This window comes from Aythya ferina (assembly GCF_964211825.1).
Source record: "Aythya ferina genome assembly, chromosome: 2".
NCBI lineage: Eukaryota > Metazoa > Chordata > Aves > Anseriformes > Anatidae > Aythya > Aythya ferina.
In genome coordinates, this window is record NC_140297.1 from 114,896,646 (window position 1) to 114,924,602 (window position 27,957).

A 27,957-nucleotide genomic window follows, 5' to 3' on the forward strand; every position below is an offset into this window, starting at 1 on the left:
GTTCTGCAACAAAGGGTGTCAACAGTAACAACTTAAACTTTATTAATGCTGCATAGCAAGTACAGAAGGATGCCTAATTCCTATACTTTAACTATACAAAGGGCAAAAACCTCTCCTTCATACAATTCTGGGATAACTCTCTTGCCTTGCATATTTGACATTGGAAGTGGGGTGATGGTTGGACCAGATGATCTTGAAGGTCTTTTCTAACCTTAACAATCCTATAGAAAGCAAGCACATCTGGCCATCCATAAGAAAACAGTAAGGAGATACAATACAGAGGACAAAAAGGAATAAAATACTCTGAGATACAGGAATTATATACTCTGTATCACTAGAAGTAAGCAAGTACTAAAGCTACAGAGAATGTTTTAAGGAGGGATTGAAGTGTGGAAGGAGATGCCGCTCAGCACACATGGACAGAGAAAGTTGCCAGTGTGGCAGGAGCCAGGAGCTCACCTTCAACAGCACTAGAACATCAGTGTCCCTCGGGTCAGTACTGTGACCAACACTACACTTAACATCTTTGTCAGTAGGATCGAGTGCACCCTCAGCAAGTTTGCCGATGACGCCAAGCTGTGTGGTGCAGTTAACACACTGGAGGGAAGGGATGCCATCCAGAGGGACCTGGGCAGGCTGAAGATGTGGGTCCGTGCAAGTCTCATGAGGTTCAACAAGGCCAAATGCAAGGTCCTGCATCTAGGTCAGGGCAATGCCAAGCACAAATACAGGCTGGGCAGAGAATGGAGTGAGAGCAGCCCTGAGGAAAAGAACCTGGGTAATAAGAAGCTCAACATGAGCCAGCAATGTGTGCTTACAGATCAGAAGGGAAGTCCTATACAGGGCTGCATCAAAAGAGGCAAGACCAGCAGGGCAAGGGAGGTGATTCTCCCTCTCTGGTCTTGTGAGGCCCCACCTGGAGTGCTGCCTTCAGCTCTGCGGCCCCCAGCACAAGAAGGATGTGGACCTTTTAAAGCAAGTCCAGAGGAGGGCCACGAAGATGATCCGAGTGCTGGAGCACCTCTCCTATGAAGACATACAGGGCTGGGGTTGTTCAGTCTGGAGAAGAGAAGGCTCCAGGGAGACCTTATAGCAGCCTGCCAGCACTTAAAGAAGGCCTACAGGAAAGCTGGGGAGGGACTCTGTCAGGGGGTGTAGGGATAGGACAAGGGGTAATGGCTTTGAACTAAAAAAATTAGATTAGAGATTAGGAGGAAATTCTTCACTCAGAGGGTGGTGAGGCACTGACACAGGCTGCCCAGAGAAGCTGTGGATGCCCCATCCCTGGAGGTGTTCAAGGCCAGGCTGGATGGGGCTTTGGGCAACCTGGTCTGGTGGGAGGTGCCCCTGCCCATGGCAGGGGGTCTGGAACGGAGGGATCTTTGAGGTCCCTTCTCACTCAAGCCATTTAATAAATCTATGAGATCTTATATAATCCCCAACATTAAGATATTAATAAATCAAATATAATTCAGAAATTAATCATTCTCACAAAATATGGTTCCTCAGCACATAAGACAAGGCCTCTGCACAAGTCAGGGAAAAAGTAGTTATTACCAATGCATAAAACTGTGTTAGACCAATTTTGAGGCGGATAGATGGTGGTCTTCTGGAAAACATGGATGCTAAAAAATCATTAATGGTTAATCTTTATTCAGAGCACCACAGTCCCCAAGAAAAAGGGCAATTGGGCATCCTTCAGAGGTAGCAGAGCAGAGAAACAAAAATCTTCTGGCATCAGGTCTTGCCAGACCTTTGTTCTTTACCACCTTAAGTAAAAAGTGACGCATGAGAAATTCCATCCCTTAACAAGATACAAAGGAAAGTAAAGCATGACCATGTCTATTTTTTTCATACACCTCCTCCCCCCCCCCCCAATAATTCTGGATTGAACGAAAATTAACAGTTGCTCACCACAAGACGAGATTCAACTTGCCTTCCTCATTACCCTCTGTCAAGTAGCTTTACACATCAGAGGCTGCTAGCTGATAAGAAAGACACTGCACAGGGACTTAAGATGGAACACAAACTGAAGTGGGACTGTAGTTTTACACCTGACACAAAAACAAGAGTTTTACCCTCATACTGAAACAACACATCAAGTCTTTCTATGTAGTTAATTGAATAGAAGTAATTCTCAAATTAGATCTACTGGTACATTAGCAAAAAAAATCAGCTATAAAGTTATTCATTTCTCAGTAGAAACCTATCTTGCTCTTACCATGGGTAAATATTACAATAAAGATATTTGGCAGCAGTCCTAAACCTCTAGAACCTCTTGGTATTTGGCATATTTTGAAGTGGGGTAAAATAAATTTCATGGTCTTTTGATTATCCACACACTCCATTAGGTTCCAGAGATTTAGTAAATACCACAAAAATGATGATATATCAACATTTGGCTCTTTTTCCTTTCCCCACCATGAACTAGGCCACAAAATTAAGAGGCCTTTTTGAAGAATACTCATACAGCAAATGACCTCCTATAGTGAACACTTCTTTTGTGTTCGCTCTTGGAATTCTCTCAAACAGCTTGCCTGCAGTGTTTCCTAGGAAAATAGCATATCTGAAGTAAAGCAAAGCAAAGAATGCAAATGACACAGTGATCGCTGGGGCTTTAACCTCCTGCATACACCAAATTCCCAGAAGAAAGTTTACTGGTAAGGCTGACCACCCATGGAAATTCCCACAGCGTGGCACTCCGACTGGGAAAGAAAAACCTGAAAAAGGATCCTGAGATTCCCAATTTCCCCACAGATTTTGTAGTAGCGTAGCTTATTCTGGTTAAGGTTAAAAACCTGTTTATTTTAGTATGGTTGCATCCAAATGAACCTTCTCCTGAGCACTATTTACTATTATTGAAGTGTCTCATAGCATTCACCCAACCTTCCATCTACAGCGGAATAAATCACACTGGTATAACAGAAGAGGGACTTTTATGGCTTGCGTAAATCCCAGGTCTATTTTCCCAAGGTTTATATGGACTGGATGTTCTCTTCTAACACTGCTGTCCAAGACTTGTGTTATTTTAAATCAGCTCTTCAAGAACCTGAAAAATACTCAATTAACCCATGGTGAACTCTGAGCTACGGATGCTAAATTGCTACCACCATCCACGTCAGACAGCCCAAAGCCAGGTCACATGTGTCAACACGGCAGCGTGCTGTAACACAGGACATCCAGTTCCACTGGGCTATTTCCAGCCTCTGGCTGCAACAAGAAGATACTCTCCCAAAGGCAGCCGGTCCCTGTCATTTGACTGCTTGGGTGAGGAACCTGGACACGGCTCAGTCTGCAGGCAGAACTTCTTCACATGCCCGCTGCCAGCCGCGTTAAGGAAGCCTCTCTGATTAGATAGATGGAAATACACCTTGGCCAGCCTCCCTGCTGCCCGGGAGGAGGGAACTGCTCGCAGCCCGGCCTCTGGTGCCCTCTGCCGGCTCTGCGGGGCTCCGGGGGCTGCCGTGGCAGGCAGCATCCAGCAGGCAGCATCCAGCAGCAGGCGGTGACTGCCTCCTCTTTCCTTCTCAGAGGTGGCTGGGGAGAGGGTCAGGCCAAAAGGTAGACACTACGCTCACCTCAGAGGGTGGAAGAGAGACCAGAGAAATAGGTAGTTGTATGACCCACCATATTACAGGAAATCTGGACATCAGCTCTCTAAAGGCATCACCATTTAGACAGAGGCTATAAAGAATCCAGATCAAATTTCTGGTAAGAAATCTATCCACTTGATCACCTTTTTGTGTGCACATTGAAATACAATAAATTCCACTTAAATGTAACAAACTTACTTACTCAGAGTGAGTGAACACTAGAACAGGTTGCTCAGAGCAGTTGTAGAGCCTCCATCTTTGGAGATGCTTGCAACCCAGCCAGACAACCCTGAGCAACCTGCTCTATCAGGCCCAGCTCTGAGCAGAGGGGTTGAACTGGATGATCTCCAGAGGTGCCTTCCCACTTCAGCAATTCTGTGACTCAGTGACCACACTACCAATTTTTAGGCGTGGGACATTGTTGGTTCAGCAGTCAGAGAAAATACCTTGACATTCTTGTGAATGTCACTATACACTACAAAGCTATAGTAGAATCTTTTTAAAAAAAAAAACAAACAGTTTCTTACCTTATAGAGCTCATCATTCTCCTCTTTGACAGGCGGAGAATTAAGATTTGTGCAGGAGTCTGAGTCCGATATCTCCAGTGAGCTGTCATCTTTTTCTGATCCATCAAATTTATCTGTAGAATCACTATCTTTCTCCCAGTCAATGAACTCTGGTTCATCTAAAGAAAACATGCAAAAATATTTTTTCTTATTCATCCATGTATTATTCATAAATACCAAATTAAATAAAGTAAAATATTAATTATCCCTACATTGGGAAAAACGCAATGTTATTTTGCTGTATATGTTCAACCGGTCTTTATACTGAACTATTTTGTGATCCTGTGCCTCACACTAAAACCTGAACCCTACTAGCAGACAATAGAAGCTTCTGTGAAGAAAAAAAATCCCAACGTTTTCAAAGTACTGACCAATAAGGAGGCAATATTTTTAACTACTTAGGCAAGTAGTTAGTTTAGTTATGATTAATTTTCCTCAGTTTTAGTTATGTGGGTTTTTTTTTGGTGGTAGTGGTGGTTTGTTTGTTGTTCAGTTGCATTAGATTTTCCAAGTTTATTTGTTCGGATTTAACTGTTTTAAGCAAACATGTCAGACCATGACTTTGAAGAGCTAAAAAGCCAATGTAAGTGAACATCTGCTATGAGTAGTAACCCCCAGAGCAGAACTGAAAAAACTAGTTGAAATGCAAACCAAACCTCTAAGCACACCACACAGAAGATTGTTTAGGATAAATTAATAGAAACAAACGAAAGAAAAGCTTGGTGTCCCTGTCTGTATAATGTCTCAAAATAAAAATATGCATGACACATTTGTTGTTAGTAAACTGTACATTATAAGGGTGCAAGGGACAAGTGCAAGCCAATGCTATTAATGGCAGGTTTGAAAGATTCCTGGTGACCACTAGATTACAGTCTAGAAAGTCAACAGTCCATTCAAAAAGAAGGAAAAAAATATTAGGAATTAGAACAGACAACTATCAGATATATCAATGACAATATAAAATCTATGATAGAAACAAGGGTGAAAGAAGTAGGGAGACTGAGTATTTTAAACCAAAAGAAAGTGCACAGCCAGAGCTACACACACGAAAGTGAGTCAGTCTATTCCTTTGCTCATCTCAGTGCTCTGTGAACACTTTGCCAGATAACGAGGATCTGAAGTTGTAACGCTGAAGATCTAGCTGAAGTAGTCACAATGAAAATACTTCTTAACAAGTTCTAATGCAAATTAAATATCTTAATTTATATAATAGATCACACGAGTAAAGATTTTTCTGTCTTCAGCTGCACTTTTAATCAATTTCTCCTCATCAACCCCTGCTCTATGAAACTGAAAGTAGGCCCCAGGAACAAAAGTCATGGTTGCTTGCACAATACAGCTAACAGGGAATACAAGGAATACTGTGTACTGAAATGAAAACTCATGCCACAGAAAATGATGCTATCTGCAGCTGCAAAGCCTACCACAGCTATTCAGTAAACGCAGACAGCAATATCACTTGTAGAACAGAAAGGGCAGAGGAAGATATTTACAACCCGGATGGAAATAACAGCACAGAAAGGGAAATGGAACAAATAAACCACAATATATTGAAAAAAGCTAACACATTTTACTCTGGGTATAAACTGCTCAGGCATCTCCTTCACTCTAAAGTTTATTTTTTTTTTTAATACATAAGTTATAGTAAGAGGTTATGCTATACTCAAATGCAATTGATGAAAAACCCTCCAAATGATCTAATCCCATTTTGTTTAAATCATGTCATTTTGCCAGAATGACCTCAAGGTATTTTCATTACAGCACTTGAAGTTGTCAGAAGGTTCCTTGACAAATCTGCTTGTGTTTGAACTTACCTTCATCACTTCTGTCCTCTAACAATAAATCATGTCTGCTTTGTGACTTCTCTATTTTCTCAGTGAGGCTTTTTTTGCCGTGTAACCTTGGAATCAATGTTTTATTTTCATTATCTGAAAAATCACTGCCACTAGAGGTCCATATTATGTCTTCGGCCTCCTTAGAGCTTTCAGCAGCAGATCCTATTAAAGAGAATTACAAAGTTCTAGATTGCTATAGAAATGTAATATTGTTAAATTTAAAATCCTTAAAAATTAAGCTATATTCTTTTTGAACTGGAAAGAAGTCATCAGTTCTGTCACCAGGCATCAGCAATTAACACTGGAACTTACATTTATTTCCTACACATACATGCATTAATCTCATTTTGATTCTCCAGGATAATTTTTTTTTTTTTATACAGAGAGGCTATCAATCAGTCCTTCAGCAGAGTGAGGACAAATAATGATTGTCTGACATACAGTTCTCTACACATAGACCTAATCCTCCCACATATGCTCTTTTAAAACCATAAATGGTTTAAATAAGGTCTGTCCTCAGATTCTGGGTATGGATTTCTCTCACTTTATACAACGAATAACAGTTGAATAAAAGTACACCATCAGTAGAGATGACTTCCCAGTTGTGTCCTGAGAGAAAATAAGTTTCAGGAGTAACAAAGAATAGCTATTAAATTTAAATTTCTCAGTTCAAAAAAAAAAAAACCACAGAATACCTTTCTCCACAGTTTTTAAATAATGAAAGCAAAGAGAAAAGGTTTAATGCTTAGTAGCTGAGCATTCAGAATCAGTAATCATAACAAAGCAGCGATTTCTACTTCTACTACCACAGCTTTTTAGGCAGATGGAAATTTAGACAATTAGTGGGGATTTGAAATAAGGCAGGGGGTGCAAAAGAGAAACACCTGCATCTCCTCCTGCCTGCAACATGAACACACACAGGTTATTTTCAGAAGTCTGGAAAAGCATAATTTTAAACCCCAAAAGGTCAACAAAAGGTTCTCAGTATTTTAACCTTAAGAGGCAGCTCTAGTGCTGCTGGAGCAAGTAGAAACAAAGACTGAAGAAAACACTGCCCTCTCTTTCTTTTCCTCTGGACTCAAAGAGTGAAAGAATTGCAGACAGTATTGTCCTTCCTCCTCTTTATTATGCCTAGAGTTCTTTTTTCAAATCACAGTATTAAACAGATTCAGGTACATGTAGAAGACTGTTAAAGTAGGTTGACAACATCCTGTTTTACCATCTATTGCTTATACTTGGAAAATACATATTTTTTTCATGCCTGTCTGTCTCCAAGGAGAAGAGAACCATTTCACCTTCTATCTAGACAGTTATGGGTTGTTTTTCATTCCATTCTCTGAAAAATGTGAAGAATTTAAATATCCTGTTCCTGCTAGAACCCACACCATATACAGCACTAGTCATACTCCCCAATCTGTTCAAGTGCAACAGCTAAAGTTCCTGTAGTTTTGCAGAACTGGCACTCTAGGTAAAGAGAAGAGTCTAATCACAACAGCACCAAGACGGTGTCTCTTAACCTAAATTAGGTTCTAATTACAATAGAAGAAAATAAACAGTATTTTAAGCCAACTTCCAAAGGGCAAAACAAAGTGAAAGTCTTTCACAATGCTAAACATGAAATAACTGTAACATACCTGCTGCATCTTCAGCAGTTGCTAACAGTGGTCCAAGTTGCTTCTTGGTCTTTGATTTATAATCAGTAGGTCTTACTGACTAGAGAGAGAAAGAGAGATTTAATCACCAAGAAATATATTACGGATAATTTTAACACATAATATACTCAGAATTGTTATTATACACCCACAACGTCACAAAACAACTTCAGACTTTTTTTGTGTGTCCTACTATGCTGCAGTACCATGGGGACAGTAAAACAAAAGTTCAATTTTAATTGTTTTGGAAAATATAAGCTTACTGTGAGTACAACAGGAATTACATCTAACCTTGCGAAGAAGAAAAGCCACTATTTTCAGAATTAAAATGTCAAAAGTGGGCAGGAAGCATAATAAAGCATGTGCCCTACTCAAGGGTTACAGAAAGAAGCATTCAGTAGTCCTGTCTCTGATTTTATTAAATCCCACAGGCTACACAACACTGACTGCTCAGTACCAGAAAAAAAAATCAGTTGAAGATTACTTTCAGTACACAGCACTTTCTCACTCACAGCTGGATTAACATCTCAAATTATGACCAAGAAGACCAACACAGATAAAAAAAAACACAACTTAATTTGATGTATCATTCAAAGCAGAATCTGTGAAGTCATCAAAAAGCAGAATTTCCTACAGTGAATTCATTGTTGCAAATATACTCCTTAGATCTAACAAAAATTCTCCCAATGCAAGCTATTGTCATTTTATTATTTTTTTTTAAAGGAAGATGCAGTTCCCCATCCCAAATGGGAAGGATACAAAAGTAATTTAAGTGTAATATTGAACTTATCCAATTCCTAAGTACTATCTAGAACATAACATGTCGACATATGCTCTGAGAATTACACTAATAAGTGCAGACAATGCTCTTCAGTAGCCTCGCTTTCCATTATTGTCTACCTTGGCAGTTGTAACAATATGTTATTAACTGGGAAACAATACAAAGAAAGGTGACATCTATCTTATAAGTCAGTCAAGTATAGAAACTGCTTTAACTGTCAGTATGTATCTCTTTTTTGCACTGTTAAATACAGCAGCATTTTACCTCCAGCACAGACGTGCTCTGAAAGCCATCCCCACACCTAAGCCATGCATTGGAAATCGAAGTAGAAGCCACTGACGTCCTGACAGTGGATTTTTTCAGCTGTAGGGGTGTCTTGTCGGGGAAGGACGTATATTCTGCATTCCAAAATCGCTTCCGCTATGAGGAGAAACAAACCCATTAAAAGCTTTGCACATGTAATGCTTTTTAAGTGAAGTTTACTTAATATAAACATCCCCTTTTTCTGAATACTTGCAAACAAATTCCACTTTTAAATAAGATGGAAAAAGTCTTGAACATCTGCAGCCATTTTTTATGCGACAATGTGTAATAATGATAACCCTAACATCATGGGTAAAATTACTCTCTGAAAAGCGAAATACTCTCTTCTGGTGATCTACGTTACATTTCCAGTATCTGTTAGCTGCCCAATGAAGCTGACAATTTCATCCTAAACAGGAGCAGCTCAGTAAAATACATTTTAACTAATTAATTCCTTCACATTCACATTTAGTCTGATTGAATTCTATGCTATACAGGGAATCAGAGTAGATAATCAATATCCAGCTCTCCATAAAAAAATTAACAAGCAAAGACGACACCAAGAGCCCCTCACAGAACTCATTCAGCTTTACTAATTATGCTTCTTTTCGTAACAGTTTCTCAGAAGTGGTAGATTAAGCGTCACATTTTCCTTACGTGCAATGCTGGAAAGAATTTGGACTACCAGGCAAGTTATGAAAACAAGGTCCTGATTAGCGTCCAGAGCTAATTTGATGCACTACATTTTGATATTTGAGAACAGCTTAAGCTGTTATCTGTAAGATGCTATACCAGTTCACACGTATAAATCAAACTTGAGCACGATAAAGATCTCAGCACACTCTGCTACGTAAGTTTTAGAGTTAGAAAACTTCAGAAAACTTTCACTCTATCTTCCCGAAAGGGTCTTTCTCCTACTGATAGTTTCTCTCAAGCCACTGAAGTTCCTACCCATATTTAAAAGCTACTTAAAGTTTTGTTAATCAGCACATACATTTTCAGCCAGGCTGGTCAATCGGGACTGTAACATACACTTAGAACAAGCAGGTGGAAAAAAGTCTTGGGCAGCGTTCATCTGCTTTGTGACCGATTATGTGAATTCGCTTCCTCTAGATCTTTTGAGTGCTGACAAGAAGGGAACGGGCACATTCCCAAAGCATACAGCGAGCAGCATCTTGGTTCATCCCTCCGTGCAGTTAACACGCTGGAGGGAAGGGATGCCATCCAGAGGGACCAGGACAGGCTGGAGAGGTGGGCCTGTGCAAACCTCATGAGGTTCAACAAGGCCAACTGCCAAGTCCTGCACCTGGTTTAGGGCAAATCCTAAGCACACATACAGGCTGGGTGCAGAATGGATTAAGAACAGTCCTGAGGAGAAGGACCTGGGGGTGGTGGTGGATGAGAAACTTGATATGAGCCAACAACGTGTGCCTGCAGCCCAGAAAGCCAGCTGTGTCCTGCGCTGCATCCAAAGAGGCATGACCAGCAGGTCGAGGGAGGTGATTCTGCCCCTTCACTCTGCTTTCTTGAAAGCCCACCTGCAGTACAGCCTTCAGCTCCGGGGCCCCCAGCACAAGAAGGATGTGGACCTATTAGAGCAAGACTGGAGGAGGGCCATGAGGATGATCAGAGGGCTGGAACACCTCTCCTATGGAGAAAGGCTGAGAGCTTGGGGTCATTCAGCCTGGAGAAGAGAAGGCTCTGGGGGACCTTATAGCAACCTGCCAGTGCCTAAAGGAGGACTACAGGAAAGCTGGGGAGGGACTCTGTCAGGGGGTGTAGGGATAGGACAAGGGGGAATGGATTAAAACTAAAAGAGGGAGATTTAAACTAGATTCTAGAAGGAAATCCTTCACTCAGAGGGTGGTGAGGCACAGGTCACTGGCACAGGCTGCCCAGAGAAGCTGTGGATGCCCCATCCCTGGAGGTGCTCAAGGCCAGGCTGGATGGGGCTTTGGGCAACCTGGTCTGGTGGGAGGTGTCCCTGCCCATGGCAGGGGGCTGGAACTAAGGGATCTTCAGGGTCCCTTCTGACCCAAACCATTCTGTGATTTTTTTTTTTTTTAAACAGCAAGTAGTACAACCTTGAACCTGATCCACTACTAAATGAGGAACCAAGAGCACAATTATAAGGACATGTCAAACAAGGAGGCTACAGCAGTTTAAACAAGAATGGTTAACAGTATTACACAAAGTATTGAAATCTTATCTTCCTCCCAGCGACCATATTGCCTGACCCTCCACTTCCAGAGCACTTAGACTTGAACATCCTACTGTCCTCTGGGAAGTACTTCTGCCTCTGCCCAGAACAACACGTGGATAAGGGAAATATTAAGAATTGAAGCATGGCAAGGCCCATTTTTCGGTTCTTTGTCAAATCATAGCATGGTCTCGGTCCAGTCAGCCACACTTGCTTCATCTCCACATCCCCCAGATGGATGACTTCTGCCAGGCTAAAACCTAACAGCACAGCAATGGTGCATCAGTGCTCAAACTCACGCCATGGCTATGCTGGTTTAGTAGTAAGAGAGATCACCAAAGGGCCTGACTCTTCAAGCTTCATTTGAGATTCCTTACAAAACTATCAGTAATGGTATCGGGCACATACACAGTGCTGTGCTACTTATAATCCCACTACAGATTACCCAGGAATACCTAGCCATTAATTTGGGTGCAGATTAAAACCCTTTATCACCTGGTAAAAAAGCAGGATTTTTTTTTTTTTTTTTTTTAAGAGTAATTACACTGAAGTGATTTGTATTCTTTGAAAAGGGGGATTGCAGCCAGCTTCTTTGTTAATTTTTGCTTTGTTCGTTCAGTTTCTTTTTTTCCATCCTGGCAAACACTGGAAGACTTGCTTATGTATACACTTCCCTAGCTTCTAAAAGACTTTGCACGATACATTTCGCAGACCAGAACTTGCAGTACATGGGAGACTAAAATGTGGTTCATCTAAGCATGCTTCTTAACCAGGACACTCCGGTTATGAAGAATGTGCATCTGTGCCAGTAAGACCACTATGAGCTGCTCACGGGTTTACAATACGCTACTTCTGATGGTCAATTAAAAGCAGAAGCAGTTACAAACAAATGGAAAAAGCCACACAAATGCATGCACAAAGTTACATAAAACAGGCTTCGTAATGAATTTCTATTGTTGGGAAGCCTTATAAACACAGAACTAGAGAATGACTTTCTGGTAAGTTTCTCATCCATGTTGTCCTTTAAAAATAAATCATTAAATCCCTTTTCACAGAAAATTCCTCTATACTATGAATATCAAAGGAAGGAAAAAAAAAGAGCATGGTCTAAGAGGCATGGCAGCTCATGTAGGGCCAGCATTACATCAGTTGACCATTGCCAAGGTTCGGAAAGGCAATGCCATATAAAACCAGGAAGGATAAAAGCTTCGTGTTAACTCCCTCTCCCTAGGGAAGAGGGGTTCGGGTGCATATGGAAAGGGCACGCTTCCAGTTGACTCTTACTAGAGTTATTTAATCCTCCCCTTCTCTAGCCTGGATTTAGATGGGCTGGGCAGATTTTCAGGGCAGCGCTGCGGGGACATCTCAGTGCAGAAGGCCTCATGACAAACCAGAAACAGCCAGAGTCCTGCCCCGTGCTGCTTGCCCCTCTCCCCGTCCATTTCACTCGCACTTGGCCCTCAGGCTCTGTGCAGATGTAGCAACAAGGGACTAAAGGAAAAGAAAGTTCATTTGGGAAGAAGCACCAGTTATCTGCAGCTGGCTCAGCAGCCGAAGAAAGCATACGGGGACCAGTGGGACCACTCCAGCAGCTACTCGGCACCGTCAGCTCAACTATGATCTGAAGGGATGTCAGCGCTGCCGACAGCTCTGGGTAATTACCCCTCATCTCACCACATCATGCTCCAAAGGCACAGGAAAATGGTAAGAGTTGCTCCTATCACCGCCCAGAAGTTGACAGCTGTTAGAGTCAACAAGAAAAGTGAAAACTGGTCCTAAAGTCCCAGAACAGAAAGCAAAGAAACACAGCCTATAAGTAAGATGTTCAACTCTCATAAATTTCTGGCAAACACCATTTGGAGGGAACAGAAAGATAAGGCGATTTTTCATACAGGCAGCAGTGACTTACAGGTCTGTGCCTCTAAGGCAGATATATTTCCATCATTTAACAGATTCTTTAAAAAAATAAATTAAAACCCAATAACCTAAAGACAACTCCCCTCATTCCAAGCTCTTTGACAATGAACTCTCTCCATGCAAGCGTTTGACATTAACCCTGGAAACTGGACCTACAGTTTCAACCCACAGATACTGAGGAGAGAGCCTGTCACAGCACTGGGTGCAAACATATATAAACATATGTAAATATGGATGTCCGTGTGCACACACAGGTATGTACGTGCATAAATACATATATAAATCGTTTTCAGAACAAAAATGTTATGTAAGAAGCATATTTTAACATGCATAAAGTAACATTTACATGCATGTGTGAACATAAAGCATAGAAGCATTTGTCATTAAAAGGCTGTCACATGAACACTACCCAGCAGCAAAAGGTTAGATGTGCATAGATGCAAAACTACGGGACAAGAGCGAGCTGGGAACAGGCCCACATGGCCTCCGCTTGGCCCTCAGCATTTGGGAATTGTGCCGGGAAGGCACTGTCCCCCTTGGCTCTGCCAGTTGTCCCTGTGGAGCTGCAGCGCCCTCACACCCTGGTGCAGGGAGCTGCTGTCCCAGGGTCTCTGCCACAGGAATGCATCAACCAACACACCCCAGAAATGGACAGTTTTAAAGGGTTTTTGCTTCCGCCCCAGCCTGCTTCAAGGCAGCTAAGAAAGTAGTGTTTCAAGAAACTTGCTTCTCTCATTAATAAATATTTCTAACAAAGCTGATCCGAAGGACATGCTGTTCCTCAAGAAATGCAGCACCAACAGTGAGTTCTCTTAATCTCGAGTAGCAAGGTTAATCACAATCTTTTTCCTCTGGCATTAAAATGGGACACAAAGCATACCTTGTGCAATTTATTAAAGTTATGCATGAAATGTCTAAACCCAAGATATTGGTATAAAAAGATAAAGGACTGAATGGGGCTTGGAAGAGCTAGATCACCTAGATCTGGTGCATCTCAGATATCAGGATGCATTACAAAACAAAGTCATGCAGATTCTTGTGGATTGCATAGAGTGTCTGGAGACAAAATATGTACTCTTTAATTTTAACTTTAAAAAAAGGTGAGGCTAGGATGGCTACTTTGTGCAGATGTTGTCTGCTGGTCTCTGCTCATGAAAGCGTTATATTTCGTCTCTGGAACAATTTCTTCTATCTCTGGAGCAATTCCTTCCAACTACTGAAAAACATAAATTACTGTTGCTGGTGTCAGTGGAACTAGGATCAAACCCTCCGTGCCAAAGGCACCAAAAGTAACCCTTCATTATTCCTGCATTACTCCTGTAGTTATTCCCAGTTAGATAAAGGGTCAGATAGCCTACGTATGCAGTGAGGAAAAGGGAAACAACAAAAATTCAATAAATTGATAATGAGTATACAAGAGACTATTAGAAGTATAGGGTTGGAAGGCTGGTGCTGATTTTTGGAGAGATGGTGATATCCAGCACATCTCCACTCAAACTCTATATTGTTATTTTTGCCAAATATTTGTTAAACAGAAGCACCCTAGAAGCTGTCTCCGGGAGCATATGTTGAAAGACTTCTCACTGCACAGCCTTTACACACCAGACAATCCCACTTTCTTGGGGCTGTGATACCAAAGGAACCCCCAGGAAAGCATTGCCCAACACAGTACCTACCTCACATGCAAGTGGTGTTTCTTTGACACTTCACCTTCCTAACACATAAAAAGCAACCTAAGCTGGAGGACAACAACTAAGTATATAAGTGTTTTGCTATGGGAACTCCTCCTGCTGCTGAGATGCAAATCCAGGAATTGGTCATATCACTTAAACATCACTAAAAGCATTCAAACACAATTATCACATTATTCCCTAATACAGAACAGAACAAGTAAAGTGCTAAAAAATTTAGTTTTATTTTCATGAGAATTTTTGTGTTTAGTTAGTTATTTAAAAACTAACACTTCTGAAGGGAATAATCACAGCAAAGCACACAGCAATACCAAACACTGACCAACAGCCATCCTATCCTCTTCTTTCACCTTGGTCCTAACAGTCTTCACAAAGAAGTGCTCACAAATTAAGAGGAGTCCCTTTAAAAGCCCAGTTTTAAGACAGCATGAAACTGAATTTGACAACATGCATCTCATTTTCAGAAAAACTCAGCACTCATGTCACCGAACTCACAGAATCACAGAACCATCTAGGCTGGAAGAGACCTCCAAGATCACCTAGTCCAACCTCTGACCTAACACTAACAGTCCTCTACTAAACCATATCCCTAAGCTCTACATCTAAATGTCTTTTAAAGACCTCCAGGGATGGTGACTCCACCACTTCCCTGGGCAGCCTGTTCCAATGTCTAACAACCCTTTCAGTAAAGAAGTTCTTCCTTATATCCAACCTAAACCTCCCCTGGCTCAACTTCAGCCCATTCCCCCTCGTCCTGTCACCAGGCACGCGGGAGAGAGAATAGACCCAACCTGCACAGACCAACTCCTGACAGCATAGCTACTGTTTCCAGCACCTGGCTGGAAAAGGAAGTTTTCATTAGTTTGAAATATTGAAACATCTTGGCACTTTAAGCCTCCAAGTAAAGATTTAAATAAAGGCTGCATTTTTTCAAGGTAAGATTTTTTTGTTCCTATGAAAAACAGCATTTTTTATTTTCTAAAGTCAACTTGCAAGAATACAAATGACCGCAACTGAGAAGGGATCTCATCAAGTCATCACAATTCATTAAAAAAATGCTGAGCTGGAAGACCATGGTCACAGTGACCTGGCATACCTCCTTCTACATTGTCAGCACGCACTTCAAAACAAAAGAAAGATTTTTTTTTCCAATATACTTTTCTTGATGCATGGAATCAATATTTTTAGAAGTTTTAAACCCCTTATGTTTATGATCTTTTACTTCTGCTAACTAAAGGGTAATACTATTGACTGGTACGTATGTATACGTGCACGTACACCCCTAGGCAATTGTACTATTTGAACATCAGTTGTTTGTTTTAAATCTATACACTGTTACATAAGCAACAGTATGAATTATGTGCTTATACTGAAGAAAAACGCCCTTGTGGTATTGAAATGCACTTTTTATTCATGAAATGCACTTTTTATTCATAACTTGGTGCCGAGCTGTTGTTCAGACAGAAATCCACACTCTATAAAAGCGATCAGAGCTGAAGTATTTTAGAAAAGCTTTCACAAAATTACCCAACGCGTAACTAAAACATATTATGACTGTGGCTTGTATAGCTCAGGTCAGTTTCATTTTTAAAATGGCTTAATTAATGGAGTTAATTAAGCAAATGGAGAGGACCCCTGCCTTCGCATGAACTCGGTGTGACTTTCGCTGAAGCAGGAAGGCTGCGCACAAGCTAAATTAGTGTTACCCAAGGCTGCCACCACGCTGCACCACGCTCCCGCTGCGCCCTGCCTGCTCCGTGCCGTTTTCACAGAATCACAGAATTGTCTAGGTTGGAAGAGACCTCAAGATCATCGAGTCCAACCTCTGACCTAACGCTAACAGTCCCCACAGTAACTTTTAACAAGCTCCGCACCGCCGGGTGTCCCGCGCCACGAGTTTATTGTAAACTTTGTGACATTTCTCCTCTAAAAACGGAGCCGAAGCAGCGCCAGGCAGCGCCTCAGGCCCCGCAGCCGCCGCCCCGAGCTCCCCGCTGCAGCACCCGGCGGCCGGCAGCCCCGGCGGTTGCAGCCGTTACTGACCGTTAGGGCCGTTAGCCCCTCGCTCTCCCCCCCCCCCCCCCCCGCCGCCGCGCGCGCGCAGGTACCTTCCTACTGGGCATCGCCCCCGCCCGCGCGGCCACGTCCGCGGTCACGTGGCGGGGGAGCCCGAGGGGAGGGGCGCCGAGGAAACCCCCTCGGCACGGCCCGGCCCGGCCCTTTCTAGCTTTGGCGCCGCGGGAGCTGCCGCTTCTGATTGGACAGGCGCGGCGGAGCGCGGGTGACGTCACGGGGGGTGCGGAAGGAGGGGGAGGAGGGTGGGTGCGCGCATGCGCTGTGCGGCGGGTGAAGGAAGGGAAGGGAAGGGAAGGGAAGGGAAGGGAAGGGAAGGGAAGGGAAGGGAAGGGAAGGGAAGGGAAGGGAAGGGAAGGGAAGGGAAGGGAAGGGAAGGGAAGGGAAGGGAAGGGAAGGGAAGGGAAGGGAAGGGAAGGGAAGGGAAGGGAAGGGAAGATCTACACAAGAAGATACATTTATGTTCAAAAAATGGGGAGATATCAGTGCCAAGTTGTACGGAATTTCATCTGAAATGGTATTTTCTGCATGGTCCTGAGCAGTTCAATTAGTCTAATAGTGTTGCTGTTAAGAAAGCATAATAAGGAATAATAAGACAGTAATAAACAGTCTTTGTTAAAATACATTTATATCTCACAGCATAACTGCTTAGAGTTTGTAAAGCATGTGTGTTTTGATAGCAGACGCTGCATGACTGTAATTTTTATTATTAAGCCCTAATTAGGTATATACATGTCTACAGTTTACAGTTTGTGTTTTTTCCAAGGCACCCTGTGTCCAATACCCATCTCCCATTCCATTTATGAAACTAACGCTAATTAAAGTGGATTTCTCAAGAGGAGGAGAGCCAGGAACATCATCATCCACAATTCATGATGCCTTTGATTGTTATGTTCAAAACAGAGTTAAAAGCCGTATGGTCTCATCCTTCCAAAACTTCGCAGTATTTCTTCTCCAGTTACCAGATTGACAAATGAATTCTATTATACACCATCAAAGTGGTTTTCTTTGATATTTGTAGAGGTATGTTACTGCACTGTTCAGTTGAGTGCTCTATGTTAGAGCTAAATCACAGAAATACTTGGACCACTGAAGTCTACTCAGCTCATTGAGTCTGTTATTTTTTTCTATACAGTGTCTTCTTCTGAGGATTACAAAATACTCACATCAGTGAGGAACGTATTTCTTTTGAATCCTAAGAAGGTGATCTAATCAATAGATTTCCTTAATTTGTTTTAATGTTCTTCACAATCTACTAGAATGACATGGAAATAGAGGAAATGGGCCAAAAACAAAACAAAACAAAACAAAACAAAAAAAAACAACCAAACAAAAAAAACACCACAAACCAAAACAAAAGGCTATATACTATGAATTAAAATAGAAATGATCGTTTTTAAAATAATGTTTCTGTGGAGAGAGAGAAATGGATGCTTAGCTTCCTCACAAAAGTTTTAAGAAGCTTCATAATACTCATACATTATTTTTCAAGTCCATTACATTTTTTTGTGAGTTATTGACTGATTGACTGTTTATGTGCTCAAGATCAAAGTTGCCGCTGCTCAGAGAACATTAAGATATATACCGTTTTATTTTGGTGCATTAAAATTCTATAAAAATATAAAATTCTGTTGTTAATAGCATTTCATTTCTTTAGTAAAATCTGGAAACTCTTATTTTTCTGTGGTGCTCTTGATTGCATGGATGTTTTTAAATCCATGTATAGAAAGAACTCTCTCAAAGAAACAAATATATTTTATACAAATTAATCAAAAGATAAGGAGGCTTAAATTACTGAGGCTGGAAGAACATGTTTATATTTATTGATTGTGGCTGTTCTTCATTCTATCGGGGGTTTATGGATTTATTTCCTCTTATGAAGCATAAAGTTACAACTCTAAAAGCTTTCCAGCATATAAAACCTGCAAGGACAATGTGAAATTCAAACACAGAGGAAGATGTTTGGTTTGAGTCATTTCCTTTGTGAAGTTTTAAAAGTCACAAATATCCCAGCTGCTTAATTGGGATGAGATTGAGGAGAAAAAAAAAATCATTAAGTATTTTATAACCCGTGTTTTAGGGTCAGATGGATTTTTATGACTGTAACAGGCAATAGAGGATCCCAAGGTCAAGCCTAGATCAAAGATAGGTCTCCAGACTAGATCAAAAATAACATTTTCTTCTGCAGACTGTTGCAGTTTGGTGATTTTCAGCTTTCTAAGGTTTCCTAGGAAACGACATGCAAAACTTCAGATTTTTTAATCCCAAAGCTGTGGCATCTGTTCTGCTGTAAATTAAATTGTGTCACTGCCCAGTACGATGCATGGCTATGCCAAGACAAGGTGTAGACTTGTGAAAAAAACCTCGGGGGCTGCCAGATTTTAGCAAACCACATGGAGTCAAGTTCATACATTCATGCAAATTAAAAATTAATAGCTGCTCATTTGAAAACCCGAAGCAAAAATAGACTAAATGAATCAACATATCCCTGAAGAAATGAAGAACAGGGCGGACATTGGACTCCACAGAGCTGCCATACCACCCACCCGGTGTGTGCTGTGTGGAGATGATGGCCGTTCTGTCTTTTCCACGCGTTTCTTTGCATTCTGTGCTGTAAAAGAAATATGAGTAAATAAGTTGTATATGGGTCAGCTGTGTGCCTTGGCAGCCAAAATGGCCAACCTTCTCCTGGAGTGCATCAAGCACAGCACTGCTAGCTGGTCAAAGGAAGGGATTGTCCTCCCACTGTGTGCAGTTTTGTGCATCACAATATAAGTCATAAAACTATTAGAGAGTGTCCAAAGAAGGGCTACAAAGATGGTGAAGGGTCTTGTCGTGGTTCCGCTCGAGTGGGCAGCCGAGCTCCACCACAGCCGCTCTCTCACTCCCCCTCCTCAAAGAGGAATGGGGAGAAAATATGTGAAAAGGGCTCAAGGATTGAGATAAGGACGAGAAAATCACACAATAATTATTGTAACGGGCAAAACAGACTCGGCATAAGGAGATAGTAAGATTTATTGCCTACAACTAACAAGCGAGAGAAGTGAGAAAACAAAGGAAAAAAAAAAAAACAAAAGCACCTTCCCCCCCATCCACCCTCTTCCACCTCCTCCCCCCGAGCGGCGCAGGGGAACGGGGAATGGGGGTTATGGTCAGTCTACAGCACTTCTTCTCTGCCGCTCCTTCTCGGTCACTCTCGTCCCCTGTGCTGTGGGGTCCCACCCACGGGATGCAGTCCTTGATGAACTGATCCGGCGTGGGCTTCCCACATGCAGCAGCTCTTCCAGAACTGCTCCAGATATGGGTCCGTACCACGGGGTCCATCCCTCAGGAGAAAACTGCTCCAACCTGGCTCCCCTACGGGCAGCAGCTCCTGCCAGATCACCTGCTCCTGCGTGGGCTCCTCTCCACGGGCTACAGGTCCGGCCCGGAATCTGCTCCGGCAGGGGTCTTCCACAGGCGGCAGCCTCCGTCGGTGCAGGGCCACCTGCTCCACCGTGGTCTCTTCCACGGGCTGCAGCGTGGAACCCTGCTCCACCGTGGTACTCCATGGGCTGCAGGGGGACATCCTGCTTCACCATGGTCCTCACCACAGGCCGCAGGGGACTTCTGCTCCGGCGCCTGGAGCACCTCTCCCCCTCCTTCTACACTGACCTTGGTGCAAGGCTGTTCTCTCACTCCCTTGACTCTCCCGGTTGCTGTGTGGCACAGCGTTTTTTCCCTGTCTTAAATATGCTCTCACAGAGGCGCAAAACAACATCGCTTATTGGCTTGGATCTGGAAAACAATGGGGCCCTTCCCAAACATGGGGCAGCTTCTAGATCTTTCTCACAGAAACCACCCCTATGGCTCCCTGCTACCAAAACCTTGCCACGTAAACCCACTACAGGTCTAGAGGGGAAAATGTGTGAGGAGTGGCTGAGGTCCCTGGGTTTGTCCAGCCCAGAGCAGAGCAGGCTGAGAGGAGGCCTCATGGCGGCCTGCAGCTCCCTCACGAGGGGAGCAGAGGGGCAGGCGCTGAGCTCTGCTCTCTGGGGACAGTGACAGGACCTGAGGGAATGGCATGGAGCTGGGACAGGGGAGGATCAGGTTTTAGGGGTTTAGGGAAAGGTTCTGCACCCAGAGGGTGGTCAGGCACTGGGACAGGCTCCCAGGGCAGTGGTCATGGCACGGAGCCTGCCAGTTCAAGAAACATTTGGGCAACATTCTCAGACACATGTTCTGATTTTTGGGTGGTCCTGTGTGGAGCCAGGAGTTGGACTCATTGATCTCTTAGGACAATGAGTTGGACTCATTGTCCTAAGACAATGCGACCTACACGTCGCATTGCCACATCATCCTTCAAAAAAGAAAGAAGGGCTATTGTTATGGGGGGCTCCCTTCTGAAAGGGACAGAGGGACCGATATGCCGACCGGACCCAACCCGCAGAGAAGTCTGTTGCCTCCCTGGGGCTCGGGTGAGAGACTTTGCCAAGAAAGTCAAGCGCCTGGTACGGCCCACTGACTACTACCCGCTACTGGTCTTTCAGGCTGGTAGTGATGAAGTAGCAACGAGAAGTCCGAAGGCGATCAAAAGAGACTTTAGGGATTTGGGGCGACTACTTAGAGGATCAGGGGCGCAGGTGGTGTTTGCCTCTGTCCTTCCAATAGGGGGGATCGAAGCTGAAAGACGTACTGTTCACATAAACTCGTGGCTTCGAGACTGGTGTGACCGGCAGAATTTTGGTTTCTTTGATCATGGGAAGGTCTACGCTACACCGGGCCTGATGGCACCGGATGGGATGCGCCTCTCTCGGAGAGGGGTAAGGATCTTAGGTCAGGAGTTGGCAGGGCTGATAGATAGGGCTTTAAACTAGAGTCGAAGGGGGAAGGGGCTAAAACCAGGCGCGCCGGTGAAGACCTAAGGGATGGTACGCTAGAATCAGAGGGGCTGTGTGCCAGTGGGGTCCTTTGGTCAGATCCACAAGGTGCTGAGTGTAAGGAGACGCACCTGAAGTGCTTTTACACAAACGCACGCAGTATGAGGAATAAAATAGATGAGCTAGAAGTCCTGGCCCAGTCCCGCAACTACGACATCATCGGCATAAGCGAAACCTGGTGGGATGAGTCCTGTGACTGGGGTGTTGCGATAGATGGTTACAGGCTCTTCAGGAGGGACAGGCAGGGTAGGCGAGGTGGTGGGGTGGCGATGTATGTGAAGCAGGGGCTGGACTGTGTGGAACTTCAGGTCGGCGATGGCAAAGTTGAGAGCCTCTGGGTAAGGATCAAGGGACGAACGAATAAAGGGGATGTCGTTGTGGGAGTCTATTACAGACCGCCTGGCCAGGATGATAGCGCCGATAAATTATTCTTTACAGAACTAAGAGAGGCCTCGAGATTAACTCCCCTTGTCCTTATGGGGGACTTCAACTTGCCGGACGTTAACTGGGAGTGCCACACGGCTGACACGAGCAAGTCCAGGAGGTTCATGAAGCACCTAGATGATAACTTCTTGGTACAGGTGCTAACGGAGCCAACTAGGAAAGGTGCCCTCCTAGACCTGTTGCTAGAAAACAGAGAGGGTCTGGTGGGAGATGTGGTGATTGGTGGCCGCCTCGGTCATAGCGACCATGAAGTGGTTGAGTTCAAAATTTATGGTGACAGAAGGAAAAGTGCCACCAAAACCTCATCCCTAGATATGGGGAAAGCGGACTTCAGGCTGCTCAGGGAACTAGTCAGTAAGGTCCCCTGGGAAACTGCTCTTGAAGGCCTCGATGTCCACCAGTGCTGGTCACTCTTTAAGCGATGCCTCCTAGAAGCACAAGATAAGGCAATTCCAAAATATCGCAAGTCAGGCAGGCGGGGCAGGAGGCCGGCGTGGCTAACCAGGAATGTTCTAATGGAGATTAGGCGGAAACAGAGAGTGTTTTGCTACTGGAAGGAGGGCCAGGCGTCATGGAAAGAATACAGGGATGCTGTTCGTGTTTGTAGGGAGAAAGTTCGAGTGGCCAAAGCACAGCTAGAGTTGAAGCTGGCTGTGTCTGTGAGAGAAAATAAAAAGGGTTTTTTTAGATATGTAAATGGAAAAAGGAGAACTAAAGAATACATAGGGCCGCTCCTTGATAGGGAAGGTCTCCTCACAGACGATGACGTAGGCAAAGCAGAGACGCTTAACGCCTTCTTTGCCTCTGTCTTCAATGCCGATGATGGGCTTCGGGACCCAGGGTGCCCTGAGCTGGAGGACCGGGACGGTGGGGATGACAAACTCCCAACTGACCCTGAACGTGTGCGGGATTTGCTACTCCACCTGGATCCCTACAAGTCCATGGGTCCGGATGGGATTCATCCCCGGGTGCTGAAAGAGCTGGCGGATGTCATCGCGGAACCTCTCTCAATTATTTTTCAACGATCCTGGGAATTTGGAGAGGTCCCGGTAGACTGGAAGCTGGCAAATGTTGTGCCGATTTTCAAGAATGGTCAGAAAGAAGACCCTAGCAATTACAGGCCTGTCAGTCTCACGTCAGTGCCTGGTAAAATCATGGAGAAGTTGGTTCTCGGACTTATTGAGGCGCACCTGGGGGACAAAGCAGTCATTGGTCCCAGCCAGCATGGGTTTGTGAAGGGTAGGTCCTGCCTAACTAACCTGATTTCCTTTTATGATAAGATCACCCGTATGGTGGACCAAGGGAAACCAGCTGATGTGATTTTTTTGGACTTCAGCAAGGCTTTTGACACGGTTTCCCATAGGATCCTACTGGACAAAATGTCCACCATACAGCTAAATAAAAACATCATACGATGGGTGAGCAATTGGCTAACGGGCAGGGCCCAAAGGGTTATGGTAAATGGAGCTGCGTCAGGCTGGCGGGCAGTCACCAGTGGGGTCCCTCAAGGCTCCATTTTAGGGCCGGTACTTTTCAATATTTTTATAAACGATCTGGATGTAGGAATAGAGGGTATTTTGAGCAAGTTTGCTGATGACACCAAACTTGGAGGAGTTGTGGACTCAAATGAGGGCGTAAAGGCCTTGCAGAGGGATCTGGACAGGTTGGAGAGCTGGGCGATCACCAACCGCATGAAGTTCAATAAGAGCAAGTGCCGGGTCCTGCACCTGGGACGGGGAAACCCTGGCTGCACGTACAGACTGGGCGATGAGACGCTGGAGAGCAGCCTAGAAGAGAGGGATCTGGGGGTCGTGGTAGACAGCAAGTTGAATATGAGCCAGCAGTGTGCCCTGGCAGCCAGGAGGGCCAATCGTGTCCTGGGGTGCATCAAGCACGGCATCGCTAGTAGGTCAAGGGAGGTGATTGTCCCGCTCTACTCTGCGCTGGTGCGGCCTCACCTCGAGTACTGTGTGCAGTTCTGGGCACCACAGTATAAAAAGGACATGAAACTGTTGGAAAGTGTCCAGAGGAGGGCTACAAAGATGGTGAAAGGCCTTGAGGGGAAGACATATGAGGAACGGCTGAGGTCACTGGGCCTGTTCAGCCTGGAGAAGAGGAGGCTGAGGGGGGACCTCATCACAGTCTACAACTTCCTCGTAAGGGGTTGTCAAGAGGCAGGAGACCTTTTCTCCATTAACACCAGTGACAGGACCCGCGGGAACGGGGTTAAGTTGAGGCAGGGGAAATTTAGGCTGGACGTCAGGAGGGGGTTCTTCACAGAGAGGGTGGTTGCACACTGGAACAGGCTCCCCAGGGAAGTGGTCACTGCACCGAGCCTGTCTGAATTTAAGAAGAGATTGGACTGTGAACTTAGGCACATGGTCTGAACTTTTGGGTAGACCTGTGCGGTGTCAAAGAGTTGGACTTGATGATCCTTAAGGGTCCCTTCCAACTCAGGATATTCTATGATTCTATGATTCTATGATTCTATGATCTTGTGGGTCCCTCCCAACTCGGGATAGTCTAGGGTTCTGTAATTCTTCTACAAAGTCTCTGACAGTACTTGTCTGCATTATGCAAGATATCTCTGTCATTTAACAAAATAAACACAAATAAAATACGACTCTCAAAACTGAAACCAAGCATCTATTATCAAATCTACTTTGGTTTGGCTTGAATGCAAAAAAAAAAAAAAAAAAAAAAAAATCACAGGCTTATGTTCTGAGATTGAAAAAAATGGCACTTTTTAAAGGTCAGTCATTAGACTGGTTTACTCCCACCAAAGTCTAAAGCTCTTCCTGCTAATTTAATTCAACAATATTTTAAAATTATTGAAGTATGATAAAACTGTTCTTTATGTTTTCTAGTAACTTTAGAAATTTCTCTTTCATGTCCAGCATTACTACTGCTTCAGCATGACTGGTTTTATCACATTTAGGCATGTCCTCGTGTTGAACACTTTGCATAGACTTGCTGAAAAACATTTAAGAAAAGCCATGCACAAGGAAGAGTATATTGGAAAGGGGATGGGGACTGCTAACTGTCTGCAGTCAAGAAGATCTTGCCAGTTTGAAAAAGGTTTTTTTAAGCACCATTTAAGCCCAGCATTTTTTTGGTGCTGAGGAAAAGGCAGTGAATGGCAAGTATTCAAGGAGGTTAGCTACTCCCCAGGAGACTAAAAAGAGCTGGAGCAATCCAAGTGGAGCAGGGAACAAGGTAAGCAGGTCAGCACTGTGGGCAGCTGGGTCCAGGCTTTTCCACCAGCATACTGAAGGGAGCCAGACCACAGACGGGCTCATGCCCTGCCCTGTGACTGTCCTTGCTGCTTGATTGTCAGCAGGCTTCCTGGCCTGGTTCGTGCCCCTGCCAGCTGGCGTCTTCCCAAACAGTGCCCCTGGCACTGTTCAGGAGGTAGCACAAGCCAGGATTTGTTTTCAGTAGGCAGCACGGATGAGGCTGCCCTGTCATGGAAGAGGAGAGTTTAGTTGGACTGCACAAGATGTACCATGTCATTTGCCCCCAGAGCATGAGAACAGGTTCAAGCCTGTTCTGTTTATTAGGATAGTATGTTGACCAGTGACACTTCATGTGGTATTTTGTTTAGGACTTTTTCTTTCTTCACCATGGCAATGTGAAGAAAACATCTGAGGACCTGCAGGAATGGAGGTAGAGGAAACAAGGATTAGGCTGTCTGTTTAAGGAGTCCACCGTGGTGATGAGTAACATGGGCTCCCCTCAGGAGTAGCTTCAAGTTCCAAAATTTGCCATAATTGAGCTAAGAACCAAAAGGTACAGCCCTGCCACGACCTACATTTTCCTAAACCAAGATGCTACATTTTTCCTGTTATTTGTCCTATCTTCTTTAACCATCTGTCTTCACCACATGCTTACTTATAAGCCTGCTTTGCTCCAAGTGTAAGATTTTCTTAGTGCTACAAACAGTCTGGAACTGCCTTGCTGTAGAGCAAGTGACCGTCATCTATGCAGAAAAGATTAAGGTCCCCTAAGGGGCCTTTTTCCCAGTAGGGGTCTGCCTTCATGGAGCTTGTCTGCCCATGGGCAAGCTGAAACTGCAAATGGACAACTGGCTTGGGAACTGGTACATCACCTTTTGTGGGGAGATGTGATCATTTTCTAGGATGTGTTTCCAATGTTAGGCTAAACGGGGTACAGACCAGGAGAAGGTTAAAGGGAGCCTGAAACTTAAATTGGGCATCTAAACTGATTCTAGACACGCTGGAACAGCCTTCTTCTTTTGCAGCACAGACACCTTGAATATTAACATGCCATGATTTTGTGGTTTTTGTGGTTTTCAGTTTCTATCTGCTTCCATTATGGTATACTTTTTTGCTTACTTCTTTGCTTTTTGCTAGAACATGCAGTAATGGGGGGAGCAAGAGGTCCCGTACATTACACGTTTTGGGGAACTCTGAGGTGTCCCACACTGCTCCCATCTCATCTGTTCCTCCCAGTACATTAGTTCCTTCCTTGCCTGCTTTGGCTGCTGATTATTTTGGGGTTGCTTTCTGCCTGATTTCTCTCTAATTTTCCTTAAAGTACCAGAAATGTATCATTAGATGTCTTTTAGATAAAGGCTATTGCATAGTAGGCAGCTTTAAGCTGGGGAATAAACAAAACAGTGTCATAAATTACTAAATCTGAAGTTGCCATACTAGCTGTTCTCCCTATACAAGAAACCCCATTATAACTTGTAATAAAATGAAAACTGAAAGCCAGATATTCATTCTAAGCCATCCTGAGCCCTCATCTCTTTTCCTGGCATTTTAAATATAACTTGTCTTGATTTGTTTCCTTCTTTCTTTTTTTTTTTTTCCTTTTTTTTTTTTTTCTGTTTTTCTTTTTTTTTCTTCTTTCCTATTTTGTTTTTTTTTTTTTTTCTTTTTCTTTCTCTTTCTCTTTTTTCTTTTTTTCTTCTCCTTCTCCTTCTCCTTCTCCTTCTCCTTCTCCTTCTCCTTTCCCTTTCTCATTCTCTTGTTCATTTACTTTTTCATTTTTTCTTTTGTTCGTTCTTTCGTTCTTTCATAACATTTGTATCTGTAGAACAGTTATCCTTTTAAACATTTTTTTTTGCATCTACTAGTGGTACAGTATGTACCACTTTCAAAATAATAAATCATTGTTTTTCTCTCAGTACTACACATCATTAGTAAACAGCACTGATGACCTGGGAATTTCCCTACTGATTTCCCCAGACTCAGATCTGGCTTTGAATTATTTCTCCCTGAGCTGCAGAAAGCCCTGTTGGGGTCATTTCCTCAGTGAAGTCTGAACTGTCACAAACATTCCAGCCAAAGTTTTTATAAAACTCAGGCTTTTTCTACAATGAAAGTTAACTGTGCTCTGATTTGGGCATTTGTCTTAATGCTTGTCTCACCCATACTTAAGCTCAGTTCCTTTTGGTTGTGATACCCACTTGCCAGTTAGGTTCCTTTTTCCTCAGGCTCCAGCTCATTAATTTTTCAAAAATGTGACCAGGGAATGTGCTACAGCACTAATGCTGCTTTCTTCATTTTTCCCACAATCATGCATGTTGGACAGACAGCTTGGACTACAGCTGTCTGGAAAAGCACTCTAAATCATCTCAATTTGAAAAAAACAACATGGAATAAGCCTCTAAATGTATCACGGAATCATATAATAGCTGAGGTGGGAGGGAACCTCTGGAGGTCATCTGGTTCAACGCATCTGCTCAAACAGGGACACCTAGAGCAAGTTGCCCAGGACAAATGTCCAGGCAGCTTTTGAAGACCTTCAAGGAGAGAGAGCCCACAATCTCTTTGGGCAACCTGCGCCAGCGCTCTGTCACCTGCACAGGAAAGAAGTGCTTCGTGATGTTCAGACTCCTGTCTATGCTCATCACCTCCTGTCCTGGCACTGGGCACCACTGAAAAGAGCTTGGCTCCATCTTCTTTGCACCCCCCTTCAGGTATTTATAGACACTGATAAAATCCCTCTTAAGCCT

The 27,957-nt window shown here is 43.7% G+C and overlaps 1 protein-coding gene across 5 annotated transcripts in view; it reads right to left on the bottom strand.

Annotated features, from left to right (window-relative positions):
- Positions 1–16,766, bottom strand: part of SPIDR (scaffold protein involved in DNA repair) — a 200,983-nt gene extending 184,217 nt beyond the window's left edge. For all 5 annotated transcript variants that reach the window (XR_014690366.1, XM_084511319.1, XM_084511317.1 and 2 more), the window contains exons 1-5: positions 16,647–16,766; positions 8,692–8,847; positions 7,629–7,707; positions 5,974–6,156; positions 4,121–4,278 (exon numbers count right to left, since the gene is read on the bottom strand). Coding sequence is in view for 4 of the 5 variants with exons in the window: in XM_084511319.1 (XP_084367445.1) it covers positions 4,121–4,278; positions 5,974–6,156; positions 7,629–7,707; positions 8,692–8,847; positions 16,647–16,661 (591 nt within the window). In the remaining variant the exon portion in view is untranslated. The remainder of the gene's footprint in view (positions 1–4,120; positions 4,279–5,973; positions 6,157–7,628; positions 7,708–8,691; positions 8,848–16,646) is intronic.
- Between the last annotated feature and the right edge of the window lie 11,191 nt (positions 16,767–27,957).